The following is a 23,477-nucleotide window of genomic DNA, read 5'->3' as shown; positions in this document are numbered from 1 at the left end:
GCTAAGAAAATAAAAAAAATAAAAAAACGAATGTAACGAAATCGAACTCGAACACTTTGGAGGCGTAGTTCAGGATAAAAAGGGACCGCCATTATCGCTCTGCGCAGTTGACCGGGCAGCCAGGAAATTAACCCTTTGCACTCGAGAATATTTTTCTCGACAAATATTCATTATTCTCTGATGAAATATCATTGATATTTATATTTATATCATTTATTTTAACACAAAGAAATACCTTGCCTAAATTAAGTGACAGAACTATTTTATTTCGATGTTGCACGTGTCGATACATTACATAAAATTCAACATTGAATCTTATTTTATCATTTTGCTCGGTCAAATCAAATGGCGACTGAAAGGCGCCTCTCGAGTGCAAAGGGTTAAAGGTGAAAACACACGATGGCGTTTCCCTGTAAAATTCATCATACCTCTAGGCATTTCGTCCAAGGCCGTTTGCCTTGCACACCTTCCTTCCGTCTATCTGCCCGGTCCGACCGCATTCGTCGTTGCCGATTATAGGCAGCGCAGCGCACTTTAGGGCCTTTGTACCTGAGCCCGTCTCTCCGCCCTTCCCCGCTCCGCTGCGTATCCGGTCGTGTCAACAAGGGATTCTCCCGCCGTTGGAACCGGCTAGCTGTGTGGGTAGAATTTTTTCTGAGAACAAGAGCGTCCGTTGAAGCCTAGCTTGCCAACCTAACCTTTCTTCGAACGTGCCGCGCGTGTTCTGTGACCGGTATCGATGTTTATTCGTTTACGATACTCCCTGTTAATGCTACTATCACCGGGAAATTAAGTTGATTAGTGTACTTCATATACAAACCGAAATATATATGTTTATTCATTTACCATACAGTTTATTAATACTACCATCACCGGGAAATTAAGTTGATTAGTGTACTTTATATACAAACCGAAATATCGACGTTTATTCGATTCGATATTCGACAGTTACTGGGCAATTCGATTATTGTACTTGTCTCTATTTTTTAAATAAAATATTCAGTCATATTCAAGTTTTTCATTTTTATATATTTTCGTATTGTTTTTGGTGCTTTGTAATGTTCACATCTGATCTTGACCATGTGTCCCTTAAAAATATTGTCTTATAGAAATTGGTGTGTACCATATGTGGTACACGTGGCACTGAACGCGTGTACAGTATTTTCAAAAACCATTCGTTGAATACTTGTAAAAAAATGAAGTAGTCCTATCTATTAGTTTTAATGTTAATATACCATTGTTCATTTCCTGCAGTATTTTCAAAAACCATTGGTTGAATAGTTGTAAAAGAATGTAGTAGTCCTATCAGTTTTAATGTTAATATACAATTGTTCATTTCCTGCAGTAATTTGTCCGATGTAAACTACATCGACAAATAAAAATTCAACTATAACCATATGTGTTTGTCCGGAAGACAATGCTTTCGATTTTCGTGTACCATGAAACTACTCCAGTGCCTGTTGCTTCCATATAATTAATAGATTTTTATGTACGATTGTATGGTGTGTCTGACATGTACAAAAGCGTGATCGTCGTTCGTGGCATGATAATATTTCGGATGAACGACGATGTGCATCGTGATCATGGAGACGCTGGGAACATGTTAGCGGTCGTATCGTATTCCCGACTTGTCGGCAGTGCCGAACACGACCAGGAATTTACGCGGAAACTTGTAGACGCAGCGACCCGCCCCGAAATTACGTTCCCGCCAGATTGGGAAGCCGCCCCACCCGGTAATATGCGACGCAGCGCCGCCATAAAAGGAAATTTTCCATCCGAGGCGTAATAACCGCCATTTTTTTCTCTCATCGGTTAATCCGGAAACGACTCGACAGGTCTGACAATTTAAATACATTGAACTGTCTGCTATAAATATTGGAAGGATCTCTAACGAAAGTTTTTCATTAGAAATATTCAACCTTTTGTGATAAGATAGATAACATTATTGAAAACTGACTTATAGAGAAATTACATGTAAAGGAACAAAAATATTTTATTTCAATAGTTTTTATAGTAAACTTTCATATCAGATTCTATAATTTTGCAGTATCTCTTGAGCGCATAGAGTTGAAAGTATGTAAATGGCACTGAATTATTTTGAGTTTGAATTAAATGTTATTTCTGTGTTATTAGTTGCCATGCTTTACAGTGAACATGAATGTAGATGAACATGAAATTTATGGTACAGCTTGTGCATCGGAAAATTATCCGATGGTGCATATTTATTAATATTTTGGAACGCCGCAGGAAAGCACAACATGGATCTTCAAAAACTGCATTGCATATTTATTTATTTACAAGTATAAATGATGGTCTAGGCGTTCGACGCATTTTTAAATGACTAATATCACTGGTCGCCATAGTATAGTCCTGTAACTTGTTGAATCCAATCGATGTAGCCTGTCACCCTCGAGAAAACGCCGGGTCTGCTGCTGGGGCAATTTGCGTCTCCGTAGCTGACGACTCCGATTTGAAGGGGAGCACCATTTTTATAGACGATCAATGGACCGCCGCTGTCGCCCTGCAAATATGAAGTAAAGTATGAGCCGAGTGTTCCACAGACTTTTAAAAACACCATAAACATAACATAAAAAAAGCAACTGTTCAAGTCAAGTGTATCTAAACAGAAAAAAAGGATCGTTAAACTGCGGACGGGGCTTATGGGAGTGCGGTGCTTAGAAGGGATCGCGTTTAAGCCTCTACAGTTCCCCAGTAGCAGACATTTTTGTAATCCCATGGGATAAGCATTTCTAGCAAGCAATAAACTATAGCTTCCAGTAATCTAGAAAGCAATAAGTTCCTTGAAAACTTTACTGCCTCCTTGAAAAGGAGTGAATAAGCTAACACTAGAACTACCAGATAGATTAAAATGACTAATTACTAATTTCTTTTCTATCTTTCCAATTGAAGAGGTAATAAATGTTTCTCTGAGAAATTGCTAAAGTTGATTCAACAAACTGAGCTATAACCCATTCAAAATTTCAATAGATGCGCTTTTAGGGATTTTACAAGCAGAGTAGGTAAACTGAATGTGACTCAGGTAGTTCTAGTGTTACAACCATATAATTCTAAATGTCTTCGTTTACCTGGCACGCATCTGATCCATATCCTGCGACGGTGCACACATGTTTCTTCGGAATAATATTCCAGTAGATGCTGCATTGCGAGCTAGAAATAATCGGTAGGGTGGCGTACTTCAAGTACTTTGTTCCCACGCCGGTAGATTGATCTTTTCCCCATCCGATCACGGTGGCCTTCATTCCAGCAAAATCTTCGTACGCTTGACTTGGTCCTGCTAGTCGAATAGGTTGAATGTTCCCTACAAATGCAATAATTCCCATTAGTTTTAATTCGAGTCATTCATTTGCCAATGCAATCAATTCCATAAAACTAAGAATAGCAAACTTGGAGGAAATCACATATCTACACACAGAGACGATTATATATTTTATGACTAAGGTACTAAAAGTTTCAGAAACGAAGTTCACCCATTTGCATCATGACTCTACTTTAAGCTTCTGTGTTCAGACATCAGCAGCATTCAATGGGTTAATCCCTTTAACCCTTTACGAATGATTGGCGGTATTCTGCCGAGATCAAACTTCCACGCTTGGAATACCAAGTTGCGAACAAATGATTTAACTATTGGGACAGCAAGAAATCAGTATAGAGTTCCCTTATTCTCTACGATTTAAGCATTCAGTGTTTAATGCAGCAGAATCTGCAGAAGATTTTCTATGCTTTCAACAAATGATTTAACTATTGGGACAGCAAGAAATCTACTGATTTCAGAGTTCCCTTATTCTCTACGATTTAAGCATTCAGTGTTTAATTCAGCAGAATCTGCAGGTTTTGTATGCTTCCAACAATCTTCATCCGCGAAGGGTTAATCCACGAATGGCTTATTCTATGGTAATTCTGTTTGCCTTACGTCCGAACGGAATATCGCGCGGCATGTACAGCAAGCCGACGTCGTTCACGGATGGTCGGTAGCCTGGGTGGAGAGCGCCTCTCTCCGTCATCATGGCGACTCCCGATCCTTGGTAGAAATCGTACCCTAAGCCGGATTTATCGTTAACGCCGAATACCACGATGAATCTCCGCGGCGGGTCCTGCGACACGCAGTGGCCGGCGGTCAGCACCCATCTTTGAGAGATAATTGTTCCGCCGCATTGTGCGACGTAGCCTCCGCCCAATAGCCGGTGCACCACAGCCATGAACGGGAACTGATGCCTCCTCGCGTACCTCCCTCCGACTATCCTGTCCGTGTCTGCGTCATCTGCTGATCAAACATCGTTTTAATTAAAAAACAACTGTCCAATGGAAGATATGGATGCTTAAATATTAATCATTTTCACTCGGAAGTTTCTCATTAGAAATATTTTACCCTTTGCAGTCGAAAGTTTTTCACTAGAAATATGCAACACTTTCTGATAGGATACAGACGATCTTCTTTGAAACTAATTAATGAGAAAACATATATGAATTAAGAAGGAAAGTTATTTTATTTCAATATTCCACGTATCGATGCATTATACAAAGCTTAATATTATATATAAGACTTTATAATTTTGCTGTATCAAATCGAGTTCTAAGGGTTAACATTTTTCGACAAAACAAAGACGATATTCTTTGAAACTAACTCGAAGATCGCACGTACATTGAAGAACAAAGCTATGTTATTTCAATATTTCTCAAACCGATGCGTCGTACAAGTTATAATATTAAATATCAAATTTTATAGTTTTACTAGTACAAAGGGTTAAGAATACGTGTTTCGTATCCAGCGACCTACCTTCCTCAGCTCCAGGAAAGTGTCCCAAATCACTGCTGCTCTGGTTACCCGAGAGACTGCTGCTCGGCGCGTTCGGTTTTACGACGAGCGCGGAACCGATCAACAGCGGACTGCAAAGGACACTGCCGACAACCGTCAGGGCGACAACGACGAAGGAAACAGACTTAACGTTTGCAGAAGTCATGATGGACTGTGCAGAATCAGTGCACTTCGGATTTTTATATATATACCCACCCCCGACATCCACTTACCCTGCTGCAAGTGGAACGTTAACGGTACATCTAGAGGTAGCCGTCGGTCAAAGAGGGTTAACGTGTCCAGGTCAAGATCCTCGGGCCAAGGTTCGTAATTGATGGATTTATAATTGCAGGGCTAGAAGTCGTAAAGACAATTTAGAAATATATGGATCTGGGCTAAATGCTTCCTTACCTCCGTGGGACTCTTTGTCACTTCGGGCATTGCTACTTCCGGAAAAGCGGGAGGTCAACGGTTAACGTGGAAACTATGCAAGGCTGATTTTACCGGAGACAAAGATGCGATCGCTGAAACGCAGTTGGGACGATGGAACGCAGTAATCCTTGAAAGTCGACCCTCCATGGTGCGCAGCAGGGGTTCGTCCCTTTCCCGCTGTTAAGGGCTGCACGCGTTCTCCGCGACGTAGATGGCTAGGCGAGGAACAATTTCCCTGCTCCCTCGTGGAATCGATTCGTGACGTCGCAACTTTTCAAAGGCATCGTGATTCCGTCATGATTAACCCTTTGCAGTCGAGAGGTGACTCACCACCGGACTTCATAAGGGAAACTATGGAATTTGATATTTAATATTGTACCTTGTACAACGCATCGATTTGAGAAATATTGAAATAAAATAGCTTTGCTCCTCAATGTATGTATTTCTCTTCGAGTTAGTTTCACAAAATATCGTCTTTATCTCGTCAGATGTTCAAATATTTCTAGTGAGAAACTTCCGAGTGCAAAGGGTTAACTTGGAAACAAAATCAGACGCGCTTCGCAATTAACGCTTTGCACTCGAGACTCTTAGAGAGACTAGAAATAGCTTCTAGTTCCTCGGTACTTGTGATTTCTGTTCGAGTTATTTTCAAAGAATATCGTCTTTGTCTTGTCGAAAGTTGTTAAATATTTCTAGTGAGAAACTTCCGAGTGCAAAGGGTTAAATCACTGGACGTGGGTCCTGGTACAGAACGAGACTTCTAGAGCAATTCGCGAAGATCGTTTCCTGACGATCAACGGTTCCCTCGAATAACGACTGATCAACGAAAGACAGGGATTTTCGAATCGGTTCGTTTTCAAACGCATCGTGATTCCTTCACGATTAAATCACTGGACGCGAATCCTGGAACAGAATGAGACTTTCCTAGAGCGATCCGCGAAGATCGTTTCCTGACGATCAACGGAAGACACAAGGAACATTCGAATCGGTTCGTTTTCTGCGAACGTCCCGAAAACAAAACATTGCTCGGCAGCGGTCGTGCCCAGCCGGGGCGAGCGAAATCGGTGTTGTTGTCGACAGGTTTGGACTTTTGGAAAACGTTAGAAACGCGTTCAGGTGTGCGCGAAATCTTGTCCAATGGGAAGACGAAGGATACGTGTACGGGTTACCCAATTGAAGCGGCCGGTGGACCCGGTTCGCGATATAAAAGCGGGAGATCGTATCGACCTGCACAGTATTAGAGTTGAATATCGGTCTCGCTATCGACGAATTCATTGTTTACCGTTTATTTTCCGTTCGCTGGTTTTGTCTCGTGTTAGCTGCACCGCGCCGTAAGACTGTTCCCCGTCCGTCGTTATCATGCCACCGAAAGTTTCGGGGAAATCAATGAAGAAACCAGTGAGGGCACAGAAGAACATCAGCATGAATAAATCTGACTTGGAGAAGAAGAAGAAGAGGAGGAGAAAGGAGAGCTACGCGATTTACATCTACAAGGTTCTGAAACAAGTACATCCGGACACCGGCATCTCGAGCCGAGCGATGAGCATCATGAACAGCTTCGTCAACGACATATTCGAACGCATCGCCGCCGAGGCAGCACGATTATCGCATTACAATAAACGCAGCACCATTACGTCGAGGGAGGTTCAAACGGCGGTCAGACTGTTGTTGCCCGGCGAGCTCGCGAAGCACGCGGTCAGCGAAGGCACCAAGGCTGTTACTAAATATACAAGTTCGAAATGAAATACAGTTGGAATTCAATAGATACAAGCTTGTTCAAGCGCCAAGCAAACGGCCCTTTTCAGGGCCACTAAATTTCATTCCACGTTGGAAAGTCTCGTTCCCGTTCAACTTACTTTTATGTTTCTTAGGTTCAATTCAGATAATTTATGACTATTACTTCCTTACTCGACAATAGAACTACCGAGAATTTAATACGATTGGTATATGATCCCTATAAAAATGTTAACGAAAATGTTCATTGTAGTATTCGAGTGAAATTATTCTCAAAATCATTTCAATGCTTTTAGCGTATCAATAATTGTGGAACAAGAACCGACAGCAGTCATTGTGAGTAGTAAGGTAGTTCTAGTAAAACTACTTTACTGTATGGTTATATATGACTCATTAAATACTTAATGTATTTAGATACCTTCAGAGATATTACTATCAGTTTGACTCTACCTGAAACTTTATCTCTACCTCTTTTGTAGTTCTTGAGAGCATTGGCCTTTCTACCTGCAGTGAAATTCAGATAATTATCAGCATGCCTCAACTTATTGTAACAAGAAAATTGTTAAATAATCTGTTTCTTTATTTACCGTTACACGTTGTTACATTTACCTTAGTTATTCGTACTCTTTTAGAGCCACATGTTTAGATTTATCTTGATTTTTAATAATATTCTCTATATATTACACTTTCCTATATTTTTATGAGTAGGTTCCCATGGTTATAATTGTAAGCCTTGAGCAGTGAGGTATAGATGGACTCCTCAATTCCTTGTCCTACAAGTGAGACTGGTAGTAAAAATTCTCAACATGATTCAACATGATTCAACAAATATATATTACTCAGTTCATTCGAATTCAAAGTAAATATCATTCCTCCATAATCAACTATTATACTTAAAATGAAATACAGGCACAACATATGCTTGGAATTTCTATCCAATAAATTATTAACCCTTTGCACTCCAAAGTGCCTCAGTCACCACTCGATTGGTGTATCAAAATTGTAAAATTTCATATTTAACATTAAGTCTTGAGTAATTTATCGATACGTGGAAATAAAATACCATTGTTCTCCTTATTTTGTGAATAGATTCCTCGTTAAGTTAATTTTAAAAAATGTCATCTATATCTCATAAAAATGAATATTTCTAGTAACAAATTTTTGGAGTGCAAAGGGTTAATAACATAGCAATCATATCTATCAAAATTGGCAAAGAAATCATAGGCCAAGGAATTAACACTAAAAATCCTTCCCATCTTGTAGAACGCTTACACGTGTCCTATATTTTTGAAAGTACGAGTTTCACCAACTTCGCATATTTCGTATAACTCAATTTCCATGGTTTATTCGAACTTACTGTTTCCTGCAATCAGTGATCCACCCTTCCCGTATCCTGTCATCTTCAATCAGAAACATTTATCAAATGTCAAGTCAAAGTTGTGATTTAAACATTTTTTGTGGGGCCAGGGGGGCACGGTACGATCAAGTCGGTTCCCCCACACGCTTGTAACGGTCGTTCCAGGTTGCGTTGGACATCTGGCGGTTGCTTCCCCCTCCATGGCGCCGCGGGCCAATCAGACGGCCGCAGCTGGCGTCGTGCAGGGCATAAAAGCGGCGCGTTCCGAGCCGCTCTTCACATCAGCCTTTGCGTTTCGTCGGAAGCACATCGAGTTTCTCTTCGCTCAAGTTCAATATGGCTCGTACCAAGCAGACCGCCAGAAAGTCCACCGGAGGAAAAGCTCCTCGCAAGCAGTTGGCGACGAAGGCTGCTCGCAAGAGTGCGCCCGCAACCGGAGGAGTGAAGAAGCCTCACCGTTACCGCCCGGGAACCGTCGCTCTCCGTGAAATCCGTAGATACCAGAAAAGCACCGAACTCCTCATCAGGAAGTTACCGTTCCAACGACTCGTCCGTGAGATTGCCCAGGACTTCAAGACCGACCTTCGTTTCCAAAGTTCAGCCGTGATGGCTCTTCAAGAAGCTAGCGAGGCTTACCTCGTCGGCCTCTTCGAAGACACCAATCTGTGCGCTATCCACGCCAAGAGAGTAACCATCATGCCTAAGGACATTCAACTGGCCCGCAGAATCCGTGGAGAGAGAGCTTAATTTCTCTTCTACCCATATGTGGAGTTGTAATTACTGACATATAAAAAACGGCCCTTTTCAGGGCCACCAATCTCTTTTTATCGAAGAAACGAGTCACCATTCGCTGGTCTCTTATATATGTACCTTTTTTCACTGTATCCTGAGTAATTATCGTTTTGGGTACTTAGGAGTACTGTGATCTTTTAATGTGGATTTTATTGTAATATTTAATATGGTGGCCTTTTGAGGGCTACCAATTTTTTTTATATGAGAAACTAGTCACCATTCGCTGGTCCTCTTGTATACTTCACTGTATCCTGAGCTAATTATCGTTTTGAGTACTTAGGAAAATACTGTGATCTTGTGGATCATTGTAATATTTAATATATAATGGTGGCCTTTGAGGGCCAACAATTTTTTTTAAGAAACGAGTCACCATTCGCTACTTTCTTGTCTATCTTTCATTGTATTCTGAACTTTGCTAATTGGCGTTTTTAGGAACTTGGAGAGTACTGTGATCTTTTAATATGGATTTGATGATGATATTTAATATATGTACTGTAACAGTGAAAGATTGAATTTTCGAAATTGTCTTTATTTTGTTAATTGCGCAGTTTGATTTATCCTTGATTGTTCTTTTCCAAATATGTTGACCTGTTCGTTAAATTTATTCTTAAAATTCATTGGATTATAGTAGCTGTACAGATTGTTTATTAGAATAAAATCTTTATACAATTTTATCTGTATTGTTGAGTTAAGCATTCTTGAATTTATGACTGAAAAGTTACGTTGCGTTATGTTATTAACTGAAAATTTGAGTGTAAACCTTTCAATTTTTTATTATGCGTGTTAAATGTGAATTTGAAGTATCTGATTATGAATGTTTTATATCAGTACGATAAACATGACGGTTACATCCGAAGTTCAAAGATTTAACCTGCAACTGTGAAGATTCATACTGAGATTTTAACAATAGAATAAACAGAAGGTTGTGAAATAAATATAGTGTTTTTATATAATTATTTATATTTATTTAATTCCCCTTGCTGTATTCATTGAGTGAAAGTAAAAGATGAAAATTATATTTTATTAATCGTATAACCTAAAATATGTTGAGAGACATGTACCCTTATTCTATATAGAAATCTGCTTTATCGAGTCACCGAAAGAGCAACTCTCTGTAACGTTTTGTTGATGTTCTGTCGTAGGCTTCTCAACAAAATACACGGTCGGAAGGGCTCTTTTTTTATTAAAGAGATCATAATTACCAACAATATATTTAGTTGGTTATCCACGTGTTCCTGAGAAAGTGTATTCACTGTAAGCTCTGTTAAGATATTAAAATGTATGTTTATCCAGTATTAGGTATAGTAAAATTTGCTTAAGTCAGTTAGTGTTATATTCATTGAAATATTATATTTTACGATAATATTTATTTCACTTCTGCCACTGTGAGATTTATTAGATGAGAGAATAATTTTTAATTTAATTTTGTTACGTACTTTTATGATTCATAAGTAAAATTATATTTTTTAAGTATAGAAAATTAACGATAGAATCAGTAAACGTACTTATATATTTACATACTTCTACATTGTTGTTAAATGTAATTGAAATTTATGGTAATTGCCAAGACAGAACATGGGATCTGACACGGATGCTCATATAGTATGGATGGACACGGAGGTATGTAATGTGTGTATAAACTTTATACTTTCTTATAAGAAGATAATACAGTTTTCTTTCAGCTAACAGGGCTTGATATAGAGAACCATACTATTCTAGAAATTGCTTGTATAATAACTGATTGTAATTTGAATATAATTAGCGAAGAGTTTGAAATTGTAATTAACCATCCAGATGTAGTTCTTGAAAACATGAATGAATGGTCTAAAATTCATCATGCACAAGTAAGTGGATTTCTTAAACAAAAGTTATTTTAATTAAGCTTCTTTTTGATAACAATTACATATAAATTTAGTCAGGTTTAACACATGACTGTAAATGTAGCAACATTACCCTAAAGGAAGCTGAGCAAATGTTACTGAACTTTTTAAAGAAATATATTCCAAAGGGAATTTGCCCGTTAGCTGGAAATACAATTTATATGGATCGTCTGTTTTTAATAAAACACATGCCATTAGTCCATGATTACTTACATTATAGAATTATTGATGTATCTTCGTTGAAAGAACTTGTAAGGTAAGAATCATTGCATTTTTATTATAAGAATGTTACTTAACTATAATATGACATTTTTTTAAAGGAGATGGAATTCTTTGGTTTATGAAAATGCACCTAAAAAACAATTAAATCACAGATCTTTATCAGATGTGAAAGAAAGTATACAAGAACTGAAATATTACAAGGAGCATTTCTTTAAATCATCAAATCAATGTTAATTTTCATTAATAATTGATTTATATGTGACTAAGTAAACTAATTTAGCTTATTTTTATCACAATTTATTTTTTTATTGTGTTATATATGAAATAGTCGCATAATCATTGTTTGATGTAAATAAATTATAATAAATAATTAAATACCTATATAATTTGTTTTTTTCTGTTTCTATTTGGAATATTTAAATGTTTTACTTGTGTAAGGGATGATATTATTGAAATGCTGTGTCACTCAAGCGATCTCTACCGGGATTTCCGTGAAGCTTCCGATTTAAATTTTCTGACGGTTAACACCGCGAAGCAGCGTTTGTATACCAGATGAAAGACAACGGGTTATTTTATAAACAGTGAACGAATACGTGAATAGGAATAATTGAAAAGTGATCAAGACGTGACAAACATTTATTTGTTGAAGATGAACGATACACGTAACGGGAAGAAAGTTAGAAAACAACATATACAAGTTTTTGTTCGTGTCAGGTAAATGTGCATCAAGCTGTTCACAAGATCATACTTATAACTGCATTATTCTGATCGATGTTACTTTGTTTCACTCTAGACCGATAAATGATATCGAAAGGGCTGGAAAATCGTTGACAGTGGTAGATACACCGTCCACTAAAGAATTAGTTGTTCGCGAAAGACCATGCGATAAACGTACAAAGAAATTCACCTTTGACAGGGTATTTGGATCTTTATCGAAACAGGTATGTACATAACAGAATAACAAGTATTTGAAAATATTTTCAACATTTATAATAAATCCGTAGCTTGAAGTATATAATGCAGTTGTCCGTCCATTGCTGGAAGAAGTTTTGGCTGGATATAATTGTACAGTATTTGCTTATGGTCAAACTGGTACTGGGAAGACCTTCACCATGGAAGGAATTGATAATGATCCAATGTTACACTGGCAAACGGTACATATAGATTATAAATGTTATATTAGATAATAAGAAGCAAAAATTGTTAAGGAAAATGATATCTAATTTAAATCTTCGAAATCATTACAAATTTCTGGAGAATATATGTATAATATGTGCAGGATACCAATGCTGGGATTATACCACGCTCTTTAAGTCATCTTTTTGATGAACTACGTATCGTAGGGGTGCAAGAGTACTCGGTTCGAGTGAGCTTCTTAGAATTATATAATGAAGAAGTATACGATCTATTATCTGTTAGTGATGAAGCTGCCAAGATAAGGTAACTATATTATTTATGCCTTTCCATTAAAGTTTGTTTCGCTAAATGTAAATGTATGTAACACTTGAAAAGGATATATGAAGATACGACTAAAAAGGGAGCGGTAGTAGTGCATGGTTTGGAGGAGGTGACTATATATAATAAAAGAGACGTATATAAAATCCTCCAGATAGGATCACAGAAACGGCAGACAGCAACCACATTGATGAATGCTAGTTCAAGGTTTATATCGAACTTAATTATCGATTATTTCTGCTTGGATAGATGTAACATTTTTATTGTTCATTTTCAGTCGATCTCATACCATATTTTCTATCACTGTTCACATAAAGGAGAACACCATTGATGGGGAGGAGCTCTTAAAGACAGGAAAGCTAAATCTAGTTGATTTAGCGGGTAGCGAAAATATAGGACGATCTGGAGCTGTTGATAAAAGAGCAAGAGAGGCGGGCAATATTAATCAATCCTTGTTAACTCTAGGTCGGGTGATAACGGCACTCGTAGAAAAGACTCCACACATTCCCTATCGGTAAAATGTCACAGAGTACAGAAATTAAATGTTAAAAATCTGTTCAAGATTTAAATATCCTATTTCTTTTAACATACAGAGAATCAAAGTTAACACGATTACTTCAAGAATCGCTAGGCGGTCGTACGAGGACTTCAATAATTGCTACGGTGTCTCCTGCTAGCATTAATCTTGAAGAAACATTGTCCACTTTGGATTACGCGCATCGCGCGAAGAATATTACGAATCGCCCAGAAATTAATCAGAAATTTTCGAAAAAAGCGTTACTTCAAGAATACACGGAAGAAATCGAGAAATTGAGGAAAGATTTGTTTGCAACTCGCGAACGCAATGGCGTGTATTTAGCTCCAGAAAGTTATAACGAAATGCAATCGCTAATAGATTTTCAGAGTAAAGAAATCGAGGAGAAACTAAATCACATTAAAGCGCTTGAAGACACCTTGCACTACAAAGAGGTACACGCAAGTAAAAGGAATTTATAAAGTCATACTGATATTTATAGCTTATATCTATTGTTTCAGCAAATATTTAACGATTTGAAATCAAAGAATTCTGAACAAGCGAATGAACTCTTAAATGTAAAGAATCAATTGGAAACAACGACGCATACGTTAATGTACACAACGTCGCGTTTGGCAGTCTCGGAACAAGAGAAGGAAGAGCAGAAGCATCTTGTGGAGAAGCACGCATCTACCGAAAATATTCTTCTGTCTCAAGTACAATCAGTATTGGAGGTTGTTGATACAGCTACTACGGATGTTAATAAACTTCATGATAAAATTTTTCGGAAAATGTGAGTTACCTCTTTGGTATGAAATGTAATTCGTTGTGATAATGCATTAACAGTTAATGACATTCAATCACAGGGAAATAGGACAGCGGAACAGTTCACTTGGACAACAGGTTAAAAATAATATTAAAGAACGATGTAGGAAGATTGAAACAGATCTTTCGATACATACAAAAAGAATGAAACACTTCTGCGAAACTCTAAATACCTACATTGGTAAGTATTATTCTTATCGAGGGGACAGCAGTTTAAAGTTGAATACTCAACTCTTAATATTTTCAGACGAGCAAACCCTTTCACATAGTGAACGTATTGACAAATCTATTCAAAATATTTCCGATGAATTCGTCAGTCCAATCCAAAGCACAACCGATAAATTGACAAGAAATGTAGAAGATTTTGTAAGTGATTAATATCTTCTTCCCATACTTGCTATGTATTAATTTTTGTACTGAATTACATTGATGTACTTTTCTTAGTATTCAAGATATCAAGAATGCCTCGAGAAAGAATTCAAGAATGTAATTACGATGACGGATCAAGAACGTAACATATTAAGTAACGGTTGTTCTATTATCGTACAAAGAATACAACAATTAATAGACAACAAAGTAGCTGAAAACTTAAGTGATTTGAATAATGATGTTCATAAAAAAATTGACAGTATGACGCAAACTGCTAGCAGTTTGATGGCTCAGCTCTCCCAGTCGTCGAGCAATGAGCGTAGCCGTTTAGATAATAATATTCAGGATATCAGGAAGAATGTTGAAGAAATTCGACAAAGCCAAAACAGTATTATGGAAAAGCGATTCAACTTTGCAAAGGTATGTTCTCCATCAAATTGTTAAAATGTTGTGTTTTGAGTGATTCGAATTTGCAGATGATGGAAGATTTGCAAAAGTCTTTCAATGAATTGCAAAATGAAAACAAGGAGAATCATTCGTCGATATGCGATACGTTAAACAACATTGATGAAACCTGTAATGTTATAAACCACGAAGCTTCAAAAACTTGTAAAATAAAGACAGCACAAGAAAATTGTATACAAGAAAAACTTGAACATGACCTACAAATAATGAAGCAGATGGTCTCAGAAGAAACGGAAAAGGTAATGTCCCTAAGACACTAGTCGATCAAGAAATAACTTTTCCACTCTGCCTATAACACGAAGCTTTCTACTTTACACAGCTGAAGTCGATGTCGAATGATTCAATTGCTCAAGCTAAGGCACTTATTAGCGAATTTCAAACGAACCTGAATAATAACTGCGACACATTAGTAAATTACCAAAATTGCGTGAAACGTAATATGGCGGAAATACAGAAAAAAATGAAAGAAGATAAAAGTCATATTTTATTATTAATTAACGTAAGCTTTATCGTTATGCACATTTTTCTGGTTACACCGTTATTGTTTTCCTGAAGTTTTTAACGTGTACAATTTTCAGGATGTATATACAATAGTTTATAATCTAGGCGATCAACGTTCACGATCCTTAAGTAGTTTGAAATCAGCGTTTATGAATGTTTGTACCGAAATGAATCAACAACTAGAAACTGAAAACCTGAATTCTGGCAATGCAAATAACAAAATTATCGCAGGATTGCAGACAATACGCGATCGAGTTGAGAAATTCTTCGCTGAAGATCTATATCGCGACGTTCCGACAGGTATTTCTTTACTTTTCAATTGGTTAAATTTGTAAGCTTCTAATTTATTCTCCCGATTAAAATTTAATAGGCCAAACACCTGTGAAAAGAACCTTCCAATACTCCAAAAGTCTTGCTAAAACGTCTCCACCGGATCGCATACTTCAAAGGTACAGAGAAGCATTAAAGGAAATGAATTGCGAAGAGAATAAAGTAAGGGTTTCACCGTGCATCAACTTTCGTACAGTGTGATTTATACAACTACTTGTTATTTATTAAATATTCTACTTTTTTCTTTAGCAAATGTCATTATCCAATCGCAACACATCTATTAAGGAATCATCAAAGGAAAACTCAAAAGAAAACTTAAACGAAATTGAAAGAGCATAGTTTTAAACTATTGTACTCTACTCTAAACTCTATGATAAGCGAATTTTTTAATTGTATTTTATATAGGATGAAATAAATGCGATACATTTATGTAATATTAATCACGTGGAAGTGGTTATTTTTTATTACGTAATTTCTATTTTTTCCATGTGTGGAAGTATGAATGCATTAGTTAATTCTCTGAGGAAGGGTTAAAATGTCGAGAAGCAAATGAGACAGACGTGTCAATATATTTTTATGTAATGTTTTCATAATTTATTGATTTGTATTAACCAAAATATTTGAGGTCCATGCGTTTGCTGTAGATGGGGCGATAGAAAAAATAAAAAAAAAATGGCTGCGTACTTAGTGCATGTGGCACTTTCAGTGACATCCATTACGTTGTCTCGTGGATTGTTTTTATTGCTGTGTCCTGTCAAATAACAAGATAGCAATTCGACGCTTCGCAATGCGAAGCGCGTGCGACGTAGATAAAACATGGGTTTCTTGGAGGATACGTTCGTGATTCTTGTTACCCAGGTGGAAACTTATTTCCCCGTTAATATTAATAATTGTGCCGGTACTCGTAGACGTTACACAATTAGGTTATGAATGATTAATTTTATATCTTTGAAGGGAAACATCGTTGATTCACTTGATACGAATAATGCGTTTAATCTAATGAATTTTTAAATAAATATTGTACAATTCTTTAATTCGTAAATTAGATTACTTAGCACTGTTTTTAGATTTATTATATTCAGGTTTTGTTAGACTCATACATTGAGTTCTTTCCATGCGATTAATTCGGCATTGATGTATTAAGTAAGAGAGAAAATTGTACTATTTATATGTATGTTATGTTCATTGTATTGATAATACTGCTGCCGCAATAAATTGGTGGTTTTAAATTGTGTGATTTATTTCACAAACTGATAAACGTTTCAATTAATCTTGTGTAACTGGATTGTGTATTGTCAGACTGAACTTTTACTTTTGCAGATTTTTTGGTATTCATTCATGTCACACGTTCCAGGTCATCTTTTTCTTAGGAGGATGGGTATTTTTTGTAAAAAAATTGTTTCGGGATTACGAAGTCCATCACAGATTGGTACAGTTAATTTTTTCCACAACATTTTCATTGTCCTGTACTATGTTTGAGCTAATTATTTTTGAAATAGTAGGAGTTCTTGATTCTAGGTAAGTAAGCATTATTCTGTTTGTTTCTTCAACATTATTTTTTCATGTCATACCTGATTTAGTTCTAGATACTTTCATTGGAATGCTGGCCTTTATATGCTCTTATTTATGGTAATCGTTTTGATTCCATTTTACATAGCATATTTTATTATCAGTAATATCAGATTTGGTACGTATGACTCATAAATAACTACATTTGATATTTTATATTACTATTACTGATTTCAGTTCTTTTTTGTTTATTATAGTTAGACTGAAATTAATAAGGCCATTAACAGTCATTGTATATTTGTTTTATTTGTATCTGTTTTGGAAAGTGGGAGATCCATTTCCAATCTTAAGTCCAAAAAAAGGCCTACTGTCTATAGAACAAGGTGTTAGCCGGATTGGAGTAATCGGAGTTACTGTGATGGCACTTCTGTCAGGATTTGGTGCTGTAAATTATCCATACACTTCAATGGCTTATTTCATGAGGCCTGTAACATATACTGATGTGCAAGCCATAGAGAAGCGATTGTTGCAAACAATGGATATGATTGTTGCTAAGAAAAAGAGAATAGCATTAGCTAAAAAGGGAGAAGTTGTAGGTCACATTGAAGCACGGTCTAGACTATGGGGAATGTTAGGTCCCTTAAGTGGCACTAAAAGTAATCAAGAAAGTATGTTTCTTTACTGTCAAATGATCTTAACATGTGAAGTAACATGTTGCATAATAGCATAAATTTTTAGGTATTAAACAGTTACAAGCAGAAGTGACTGCATTAGAAGAATTATCTCGTCAATTATTCTTAGAAGCACATGATATTCAAAATGCAAGAGAACGTTTAGAATGGGCAGCAACTTGGCAAGGAAAATATTTTAATGTTCTGGGATATTTCTTCTCTGGTTATTGCACATGGAAGATATTCATTGTAAGTGCAAGAACTAGTCAATTAAAAGATTACAATTCCGTTACATTATTTTTAATATTTTCGTTTTTAGTCGACAATTAACATAGTGTTTGATCGCGTTGGTAAAAAAGATCCTGTAACCAGAGCAATTGAAATTGCTGTTCATTGGATGGGATTTAACATCGACGTTACGTTCTGGTCACAACATATTTCATTTTATCTTATTGGCTGTATTGTGTTAACATCAATTCGCGGATTATTACTAACTCTTACGAAGGTATATACACTTAAAAAAACGTTTTTTTTTATTGTTGTAGAATGGTCTCTGATATTTATTAAGTATAATGCGTATGTACATGTTATATCAACATTGTAAAATATGATTAACTTGTCGTTGAATCGTCAGTCTTAATTCTTATTAGGCAACTAATATTATTCCTTTCTATTTCAGTTTTTTTATGCTATATCGAGTAGCAAATCATCGAATATTATTGTACTTATACTTGCTCAAATAATGGTAAGACTATCCCTTCTCCAATATTAATTATAATTTCAGAAATATACGGTAACAGAATTATGTTTCTTTTTGCAGGGTATGTATTTCGTATCTTCTGTACTTTTAATGCGGATGAATATGCCGGCAGAATATCGCATTATAATTACCCAAGTTTTAGGAGAATTGCAATTTAATTTTTATCATAGATGGTTCGACGTGATCTTCTTAGTGTCCGCATTATCCTCAATAGTGTTTTTGTATTTAGCACATAAGCAAGCACCAGCAGAACGTGTTTAATATAATAAAACATTTTTTTAATTAAATTAAGATATTTCTCTGTATTTCGTGTTTACCGTTTTTCCCAGATACACAATTTTTATGCGATTAAATCAATCCTTGGTTCGGGAACACATTTATAAAAGATGGAAGAAAATACAAAACATATAAGCAATAGGATTTGATATATTAAGAAAGAATTTGAATATTTTTTTTAGAAACATGTTTATGAGACTGCTATTTCTAATACATGTAGTTATTTTTATCAAAGATGACGTTCATGATTATAAACTTTAGTAGCTACGTAATGGCTTATTACTGACCACTACTCGAGTAAACAGAAATGATCTCTTAATTCGCCAAAGTAATAAATGTACCATTTACATCGTATCTCTAGGGTGTATTTGTTCTGTTATAGTGTACAATGTCCCCTTGATCACAGACAGCTGAAAAAATGCACGGATAAAAGAAAACTGACGTTATTGTATAATTACTAAGATTACGATGAATAAATCTGTGAATTTAGTGAATCAGTTCAATCGTCCATTCTTCACCCATATTTACACCTGGTTTACGCACGGTTAATACGTTATTATTTGGATTGTATTTGGCTTCCAAAGTAACTTTCCCCAAACCTGAAAGAAAAATCGATTCGTGTTTCATTTGCACTATTAAATACTGTAATATTTATTTAAATTATCATCACTTACTGCGTGAAGTTAATACAGCAGATGTGACCCCTTGCGGTGGGTTGGCAATGTCTACCCTTTCCAACCAACTTTCTGTCTGATATGAAGCTAATTTATCTATAAACGTTGATGTTAGTTTATTCCCATCCAAATTAAGTTTCAAATATAAATATTTCCCATGACGATACTCGAAGCTAGCTTCGTCATCAATGTACAATGTGCCATTAGCTTTGCCGGCAGAATCAGCGATAACTATTAAAGTGTACGGGTCGTTCTTCATTGGGACCGTGCTACGACGTATTCTCATCTTGCGTGGAATTATAGAACCACCTCTTTGGAACACAGGAATTTTATGGAGAGTCACAGGGATATTAACCAAGCCCGACTGGCGGTATGGTTGCATGGTATCAATATCGTACCAAGTTACTTTGCCCTCGCCAGGGAAATACACATTAACATCCGTAACGGATGGTTGAAAGACTGGATGTACAATTATAGAATCTCCAACAAGTATTTCATCATCAATGGTGTATGTTTCTGTTTCGGTGGGATAATGAGCCCATAATGGCCGTATCACTGGTGTACCATTTACTTCATGCTCTCTGAAGAGTGTATACCACAGCGGTAAGTACGAGTATCTCATTCTGAATGCCTCTCTGATGATTTGGAGATTTTCTTCATTGAACGTCCAAGGCTCGCGGCGTTTCGTCTCAATATGAGAATGCTGTCGGAAGAAAGGAAGCCAAGCGCCAGCCTGATTCCACCTGACGAATAGTTCAGGGTCGGGATTTCTAAGGAAACCTCCAACATCTGCTCCACAGAATGACATTCCCGCAATGGCCATGGAGAGGCACATTGGATAGCTTACTCGATAATGGTCCCAGGCAGCCATGTTGTCACCGGTCCACATCGCTCCGTAACGTTGTGATCCGGCAAAGAAGGATCTTGTTAGTATAAATGGCCGTAGAGTACCTCCGGATCTTTTAAACAAAGCTTCGTATGTGGCCATGGGTAAAAGAAGTCCGTTAATGTTGTGGACGCTTCTGTGCTCCCAACCTCCATAATGGATGACATCTTTAGGTATAGTAACTTCAGGACCATTAAACACACTTGGTTCATTCATGTCATTCCAAATGTACACGTCATTAGTAGTGCCATAGAACTTATCTAAGCTATATTGGCTGATATAGTACTCCCGTACTTTTGGATCGAAAAAGTCTAAATACGAAGACGATCCTGGCCAGCACCAACCCTCGTAGTCCTTTCCGTCTCTTGTTTTAATGTAGTATCCCATTTTGGTAGCGTCGTTATGAAGGAAGTAATTCGAATCACGTTTGATATGCGGGTCGATTATAACAACCAATTTTCTACCCTTCGCGGTCAAGTTATGTATCATTTCAATTGGATTCGGGAATTTACGACTATCCCAAGTGAAGTACTTTTTACTATCCGTGTATTCAATGTCCAGCCACATGACGTCCAATGGTACATCGTGTACATCAAAGTTCTCTGCTATTTGCATGACATCATCTTGATCATTGTAATTCCACCGACTTTGGTGATATCCTAGTGTAAACATTTGTGGCAAAGGTGCTGTACCCGTTAAGATGGTGTACTGTTTGAATACATCTAAAGGCTGAGGTCCTAACATAAAGAATACATCAATAACACCAGCCTCTGACATGAAATGAGCATCAACCTGGGATTTTTTAGCGGAACCAGACACAAAGTTTACAATGCTCTCTACAACGTTATTGTCAGCACTTGACAAAATGTCGATCCACGTTTCCGCGGCATTGTGCCAAAAGACGCCAGTTGTTCTCTCTTTACCATGAGCGTAGAGAACAGGTATAGCTCCATAAATTGACATTCTTTCATTGGTTTCGTATTCGAACACATCCAAGTTGTATAATCTATACGGGTGAGCTTGTTTTGTTGATTTCAAAGCAAATGAATCTGCATGTTCCGGTATACCATACGCATGTTCTGCTCCAGGGAAGCTAAAGTCCAAGGCTACTGCCTCTGGACCAAAAGGTTTTGAATCATGATATGATTTGAAGTTTTCTTCCCATGCACCAGGATCATTTTCCGCTCCATCGCCCGGGAATTGATTATTATTTGTTGCTTCAACATTTTCTGCATTTTCTTCTTGTTCTGATTTACTGTTGAATATAAGGAAGAAAATTGTTAGTGTTTATTTGCGAAATCAAACAAGATTCTATATGTATTCTTATTAGACATACTTAGGCTTTGCACGATGATGCTCGAATCTCATGAGACCTCTAGCATTTGCAGATACAACTAACACGTCCTGAGAGTACAAATCTACCCTAAATGGTGAAGTATATAGTATAGCTTTGTTCCCCCCATTCTTTACAGTTACGTGATCCGTAGTTCTTTCAACCAAAGTTAATTCAGCTGTTTGAGGTTGATCCTGAAGGGCATGTTCAACTTCATATCTTGGATGCAATGGATTCTTTTCATTGATACGAAGTCTAAATGTATTGTCCTTTAGGCCAGTCAATTGTAGTACATAAAGAGCACCTGTATCCTTATTAAACAAGTCTACGTTTACATTGGATTCATTGAAAGTAAATGTATCTACTAAAAGTTGATATGGTGATTTTCCAGGTTCAACTTTTCTGCAACGTCTGTTGATGCAATGAGAGAATAAATTCAATTATACTTTAAATAAACGAACCAACTGTCTATTTGAAATAAAAGCTTACCTGCAAAAGCTGCTTTGTTCACACGTTTTAAATGTGTCTCTATTCACTGCATTCACAAAAAGAGGAGAACATACTAATAAAAAAAGCAATCCCAACCTGCAATATATATATGTATTTAAATGTGCGAGATATTGTTGTAAGACACTTATATTTATAATATCAGATAGTACAGACGTAAATTACATTTCTTTCATGAGAAATATAAGGAGGAATGAAAAAATATTCGTATAATATCGGTCTAATAGAATTTGCTTTATATCGTTTCTAAACGGCAAAATCAATGTTTAAACGAGTTTAGGTGAACAATATTGGCCCTATTAAGAAATTATTGAAAACGAAGTAGTGCCGCGTGTCGTACTGTTCGAAAAAAATTATTTATATCAAGGATGATGTTATCATGGACACGTCAGCGTGATGATTATTTCAGTAGAAAAGTAAACATTAAAAGAGTAAACATTAATAGAATTTATTCATAACAGAATGTCTGGTAAAGTCAATGTTTCCAGCCGAAGAATATCTATCCTGATATTTTGAAGGTTAAAAGGCCGAAAATAATTAACTTACCGCACATACGAAGCCATGTTGAGAAGTAACTTTTACTATACTACATTCTCACTAATTCGAACGGAACGGAATCGAATTTTACAGATGGAGCCCCGTTCGTTCGAATCGTCATCGGCAAGTTATCGCTTCCGAACGTTAGAAAATTCACGAAAAGCGAATTATTACAAAGAAAATTTACGAATTTATCGTTGAAATATTTTTTCCTCTTCAAAATATCAGCTCGAATTTCAATTCGTTTGATATATAACGTTCCCGAATAGACATGGAAGAAACTATAAGAATTAGGCGAATTGAAACTCTGATGAATTGACCGGTATCCTCCATGCTTTTACTTGAACGTTATCGATATATGAAGCCGATCGACTAACGAATGAACAAACAAAAAAAAAGAAACTAGCAGGAAGGTGACAATGAAATGTGACAAATTACACTCCCCCTTTAAATAACATCGCACATTCAGTTTATTTGAATTACAAGAGTAATGCGGCAGTTCAGTCGGCAGGGAAAATACAGTCCTATGTATGTATAACTATATATTACACAATATAGAAGTTTGGCACTCGGATCGGTTCATTTTTTTTTTAGGGATGGTAAAAAAGCCTAACTGTTCGGTTTCTAGCATATTC

At 36.6% G+C, this 23,477-nt stretch overlaps 7 protein-coding genes across 20 annotated transcripts; 5 read left to right on the top strand and 2 right to left on the bottom strand.

The window, feature by feature from the left end:
- Window positions 1-2,056: 2,056 nt before the first annotated feature.
- LOC116429941 (chymotrypsinogen A) lies at window positions 2,057-5,030 on the bottom strand. 2 transcript variants are annotated; one of them, XM_031983487.2, is made up of 4 exons: window positions 4,796-5,030; window positions 3,932-4,282; window positions 3,087-3,319; window positions 2,057-2,521 (listed from the first exon to the last, which is right to left on the bottom strand). In XM_031983487.2, exons 1-4 carry the CDS (start codon window positions 4,977-4,979, stop codon window positions 2,348-2,350), a joined length of 942 nt encoding a protein of 313 aa, XP_031839347.1. In that variant the 5' UTR covers window positions 4,980-5,030; the 3' UTR covers window positions 2,057-2,347. The 2 variants fall into 2 exon arrangements, with proteins under 2 accessions (XP_031839347.1, XP_031839348.1); XM_031983488.2 differs by having other exon boundaries at window positions 3,932-4,279.
- A 1,321-nt stretch (window positions 5,031-6,351) lies between these two features.
- Window positions 6,352-7,053, top strand: LOC116429944 (histone H2B-like). Its single transcript, XM_031983503.2, has one exon. The coding sequence runs from the start codon at window positions 6,605-6,607 to the stop codon at window positions 6,986-6,988; it is 384 nt and encodes a 127-aa protein (XP_031839363.1). The 5' UTR covers window positions 6,352-6,604; the 3' UTR covers window positions 6,989-7,053.
- Window positions 7,054-8,604: 1,551 nt separating this feature from the next.
- LOC116429943 (histone H3) lies at window positions 8,605-9,147 on the top strand. Its single transcript, XM_031983502.2, has one exon. It carries the CDS (start codon window positions 8,673-8,675, stop codon window positions 9,081-9,083), a length of 411 nt encoding a protein of 136 aa, XP_031839362.1. The 5' UTR covers window positions 8,605-8,672; the 3' UTR covers window positions 9,084-9,147.
- A 718-nt stretch (window positions 9,148-9,865) lies between these two features.
- LOC116429942 (putative oligoribonuclease) lies at window positions 9,866-11,609 on the top strand. Of its 12 annotated transcripts, none has more exons than XM_031983500.2 (6): window positions 9,866-10,050; window positions 10,271-10,382; window positions 10,701-10,748; window positions 10,818-10,972; window positions 11,044-11,264; window positions 11,329-11,609. In XM_031983500.2, the coding sequence occupies exons 3-6, from the start codon at window positions 10,733-10,735 to the stop codon at window positions 11,462-11,464; spliced, it is 528 nt and encodes a 175-aa protein (XP_031839360.1). In that variant the 5' UTR covers window positions 9,866-10,050; window positions 10,271-10,382; window positions 10,701-10,732; the 3' UTR covers window positions 11,465-11,609. The 12 variants fall into 12 exon arrangements, with proteins under 12 accessions (XP_031839360.1, XP_031839359.1, XP_031839357.1 ...); XM_031983499.2 differs by having other exon boundaries at window positions 9,867-10,050; window positions 10,697-10,748; XM_031983497.2 differs by having other exon boundaries at window positions 9,867-10,050; window positions 10,271-10,407; window positions 10,697-10,748.
- A 116-nt stretch (window positions 11,610-11,725) lies between these two features.
- LOC116429938 (kinesin-like protein Klp61F) lies at window positions 11,726-16,078 on the top strand. Its single transcript, XM_031983482.2, has 16 exons — window positions 11,726-11,944; window positions 12,024-12,171; window positions 12,235-12,384; window positions 12,510-12,670; window positions 12,743-12,892; window positions 12,963-13,199; window positions 13,279-13,654; window positions 13,721-13,992; window positions 14,066-14,205; window positions 14,272-14,390; window positions 14,469-14,813; window positions 14,870-15,097; window positions 15,178-15,357; window positions 15,437-15,659; window positions 15,730-15,851; window positions 15,939-16,078. The coding sequence occupies exons 1-16, from the start codon at window positions 11,880-11,882 to the stop codon at window positions 16,026-16,028; spliced, it is 3,006 nt and encodes a 1,001-aa protein (XP_031839342.1). The 5' UTR covers window positions 11,726-11,879; the 3' UTR covers window positions 16,029-16,078.
- A 119-nt stretch (window positions 16,079-16,197) lies between these two features.
- On the top strand, window positions 16,198-18,891 carry GPHR (golgi pH regulator). Its single transcript, XM_031983486.2, has 8 exons — window positions 16,198-16,547; window positions 17,044-17,207; window positions 17,270-17,376; window positions 17,456-17,866; window positions 17,937-18,118; window positions 18,189-18,374; window positions 18,549-18,614; window positions 18,690-18,891. The coding sequence occupies exons 1-8, from the start codon at window positions 16,506-16,508 to the stop codon at window positions 18,888-18,890; spliced, it is 1,359 nt and encodes a 452-aa protein (XP_031839346.1). The 5' UTR covers window positions 16,198-16,505; the 3' UTR covers window position 18,891.
- Window positions 18,892-19,035: 144 nt separating this feature from the next.
- GCS2alpha (glucosidase 2 subunit alpha) lies at window positions 19,036-23,026 on the bottom strand. Of its 2 annotated transcripts, none has more exons than XM_031983483.2 (5): window positions 22,852-23,026; window positions 22,288-22,383; window positions 21,802-22,209; window positions 19,580-21,720; window positions 19,036-19,504 (listed from the first exon to the last, which is right to left on the bottom strand). In XM_031983483.2, the coding sequence occupies exons 1-5, from the start codon at window positions 22,866-22,868 to the stop codon at window positions 19,392-19,394; spliced, it is 2,775 nt and encodes a 924-aa protein (XP_031839343.1). In that variant the 5' UTR covers window positions 22,869-23,026; the 3' UTR covers window positions 19,036-19,391. The 2 variants fall into 2 exon arrangements, with proteins under 2 accessions (XP_031839343.1, XP_031839344.1); XM_031983484.2 differs by lacking the exon at window positions 22,852-23,026 and adding an exon at window positions 22,471-22,825.
- Window positions 23,027-23,477: the final 451 nt, after the last annotated feature.

This window comes from Nomia melanderi, chromosome 2 (assembly GCF_051020985.1).
Source record: "Nomia melanderi isolate GNS246 chromosome 2, iyNomMela1, whole genome shotgun sequence".
NCBI lineage: Eukaryota > Metazoa > Arthropoda > Insecta > Hymenoptera > Halictidae > Nomia > Nomia melanderi.
Note: the sequence above shows the minus strand (reverse complement) of the source record. Positions and strands in the feature narration are given on the sequence as shown.

Coding starts and splice junctions, on each gene's coding strand:
- GPHR (XM_031983486.2), top strand. CDS start 16,506: ATGGGTTTCTTGGAGGATACGTTCGTGATTCTTGTTACCCAG. Junction 17,377..17,455: donor TATCAGTAATATCAGATTTG/GTACGTATGACT, acceptor TGTTTATTATAG/TTAGACTGAAATTAATAAGG. Junction 17,867..17,936: donor CACTAAAAGTAATCAAGAAA/GTATGTTTCTTT, acceptor ATAAATTTTTAG/GTATTAAACAGTTACAAGCA.
- LOC116429943 (XM_031983502.2), top strand. CDS start 8,673: ATGGCTCGTACCAAGCAGACCGCCAGAAAGTCCACCGGAGGAAAAGCT.
- LOC116429941 (XM_031983487.2), bottom strand. CDS start 4,979: ATGACTTCTGCAAACGTTAAGTCTGTTTCCTTCGTCGTTGTCGCCCTG. Junction 4,283..4,795: donor CTTTCCTGGAGCTGAGGAAG/GTAGGTCGCTGG, acceptor ATGTTTGATCAG/CAGATGACGCAGACACGGAC. Junction 3,320..3,931: donor GCGCGATATTCCGTTCGGAC/GTAAGGCAAACA, acceptor TTGCATTTGTAG/GGAACATTCAACCTATTCGA.
- LOC116429944 (XM_031983503.2), top strand. CDS start 6,605: ATGCCACCGAAAGTTTCGGGGAAATCAATGAAGAAACCAGTGAGGGCA.
- LOC116429938 (XM_031983482.2), top strand. CDS start 11,880: ATGAACGATACACGTAACGGGAAGAAAGTTAGAAAACAACATATACAA. Junction 14,391..14,468: donor CAAGAAATGTAGAAGATTTT/GTAAGTGATTAA, acceptor TACTTTTCTTAG/TATTCAAGATATCAAGAATG. Junction 15,358..15,436: donor ATATTTTATTATTAATTAAC/GTAAGCTTTATC, acceptor TACAATTTTCAG/GATGTATATACAATAGTTTA.
- LOC116429942 (XM_031983494.2), top strand. CDS start 10,704: ATGGGATCTGACACGGATGCTCATATAGTATGGATGGACACGGAG. Junction 10,749..10,810: donor TAGTATGGATGGACACGGAG/GTATGTAATGTG, acceptor GTTTTCTTTCAG/CTAACAGGGCTTGATATAGA. Junction 11,265..11,328: donor TCGTTGAAAGAACTTGTAAG/GTAAGAATCATT, acceptor ATTTTTTTAAAG/GAGATGGAATTCTTTGGTTT.
- GCS2alpha (XM_031983483.2), bottom strand. Junction 21,721..21,801: donor CATCATCGTGCAAAGCCTAA/GTATGTCTAATA, acceptor TATATTCAACAG/TAAATCAGAACAAGAAGAAA. Junction 19,505..19,579: donor TGCTGTATTAACTTCACGCA/GTAAGTGATGAT, acceptor TTTTTCTTTCAG/GTTTGGGGAAAGTTACTTTG.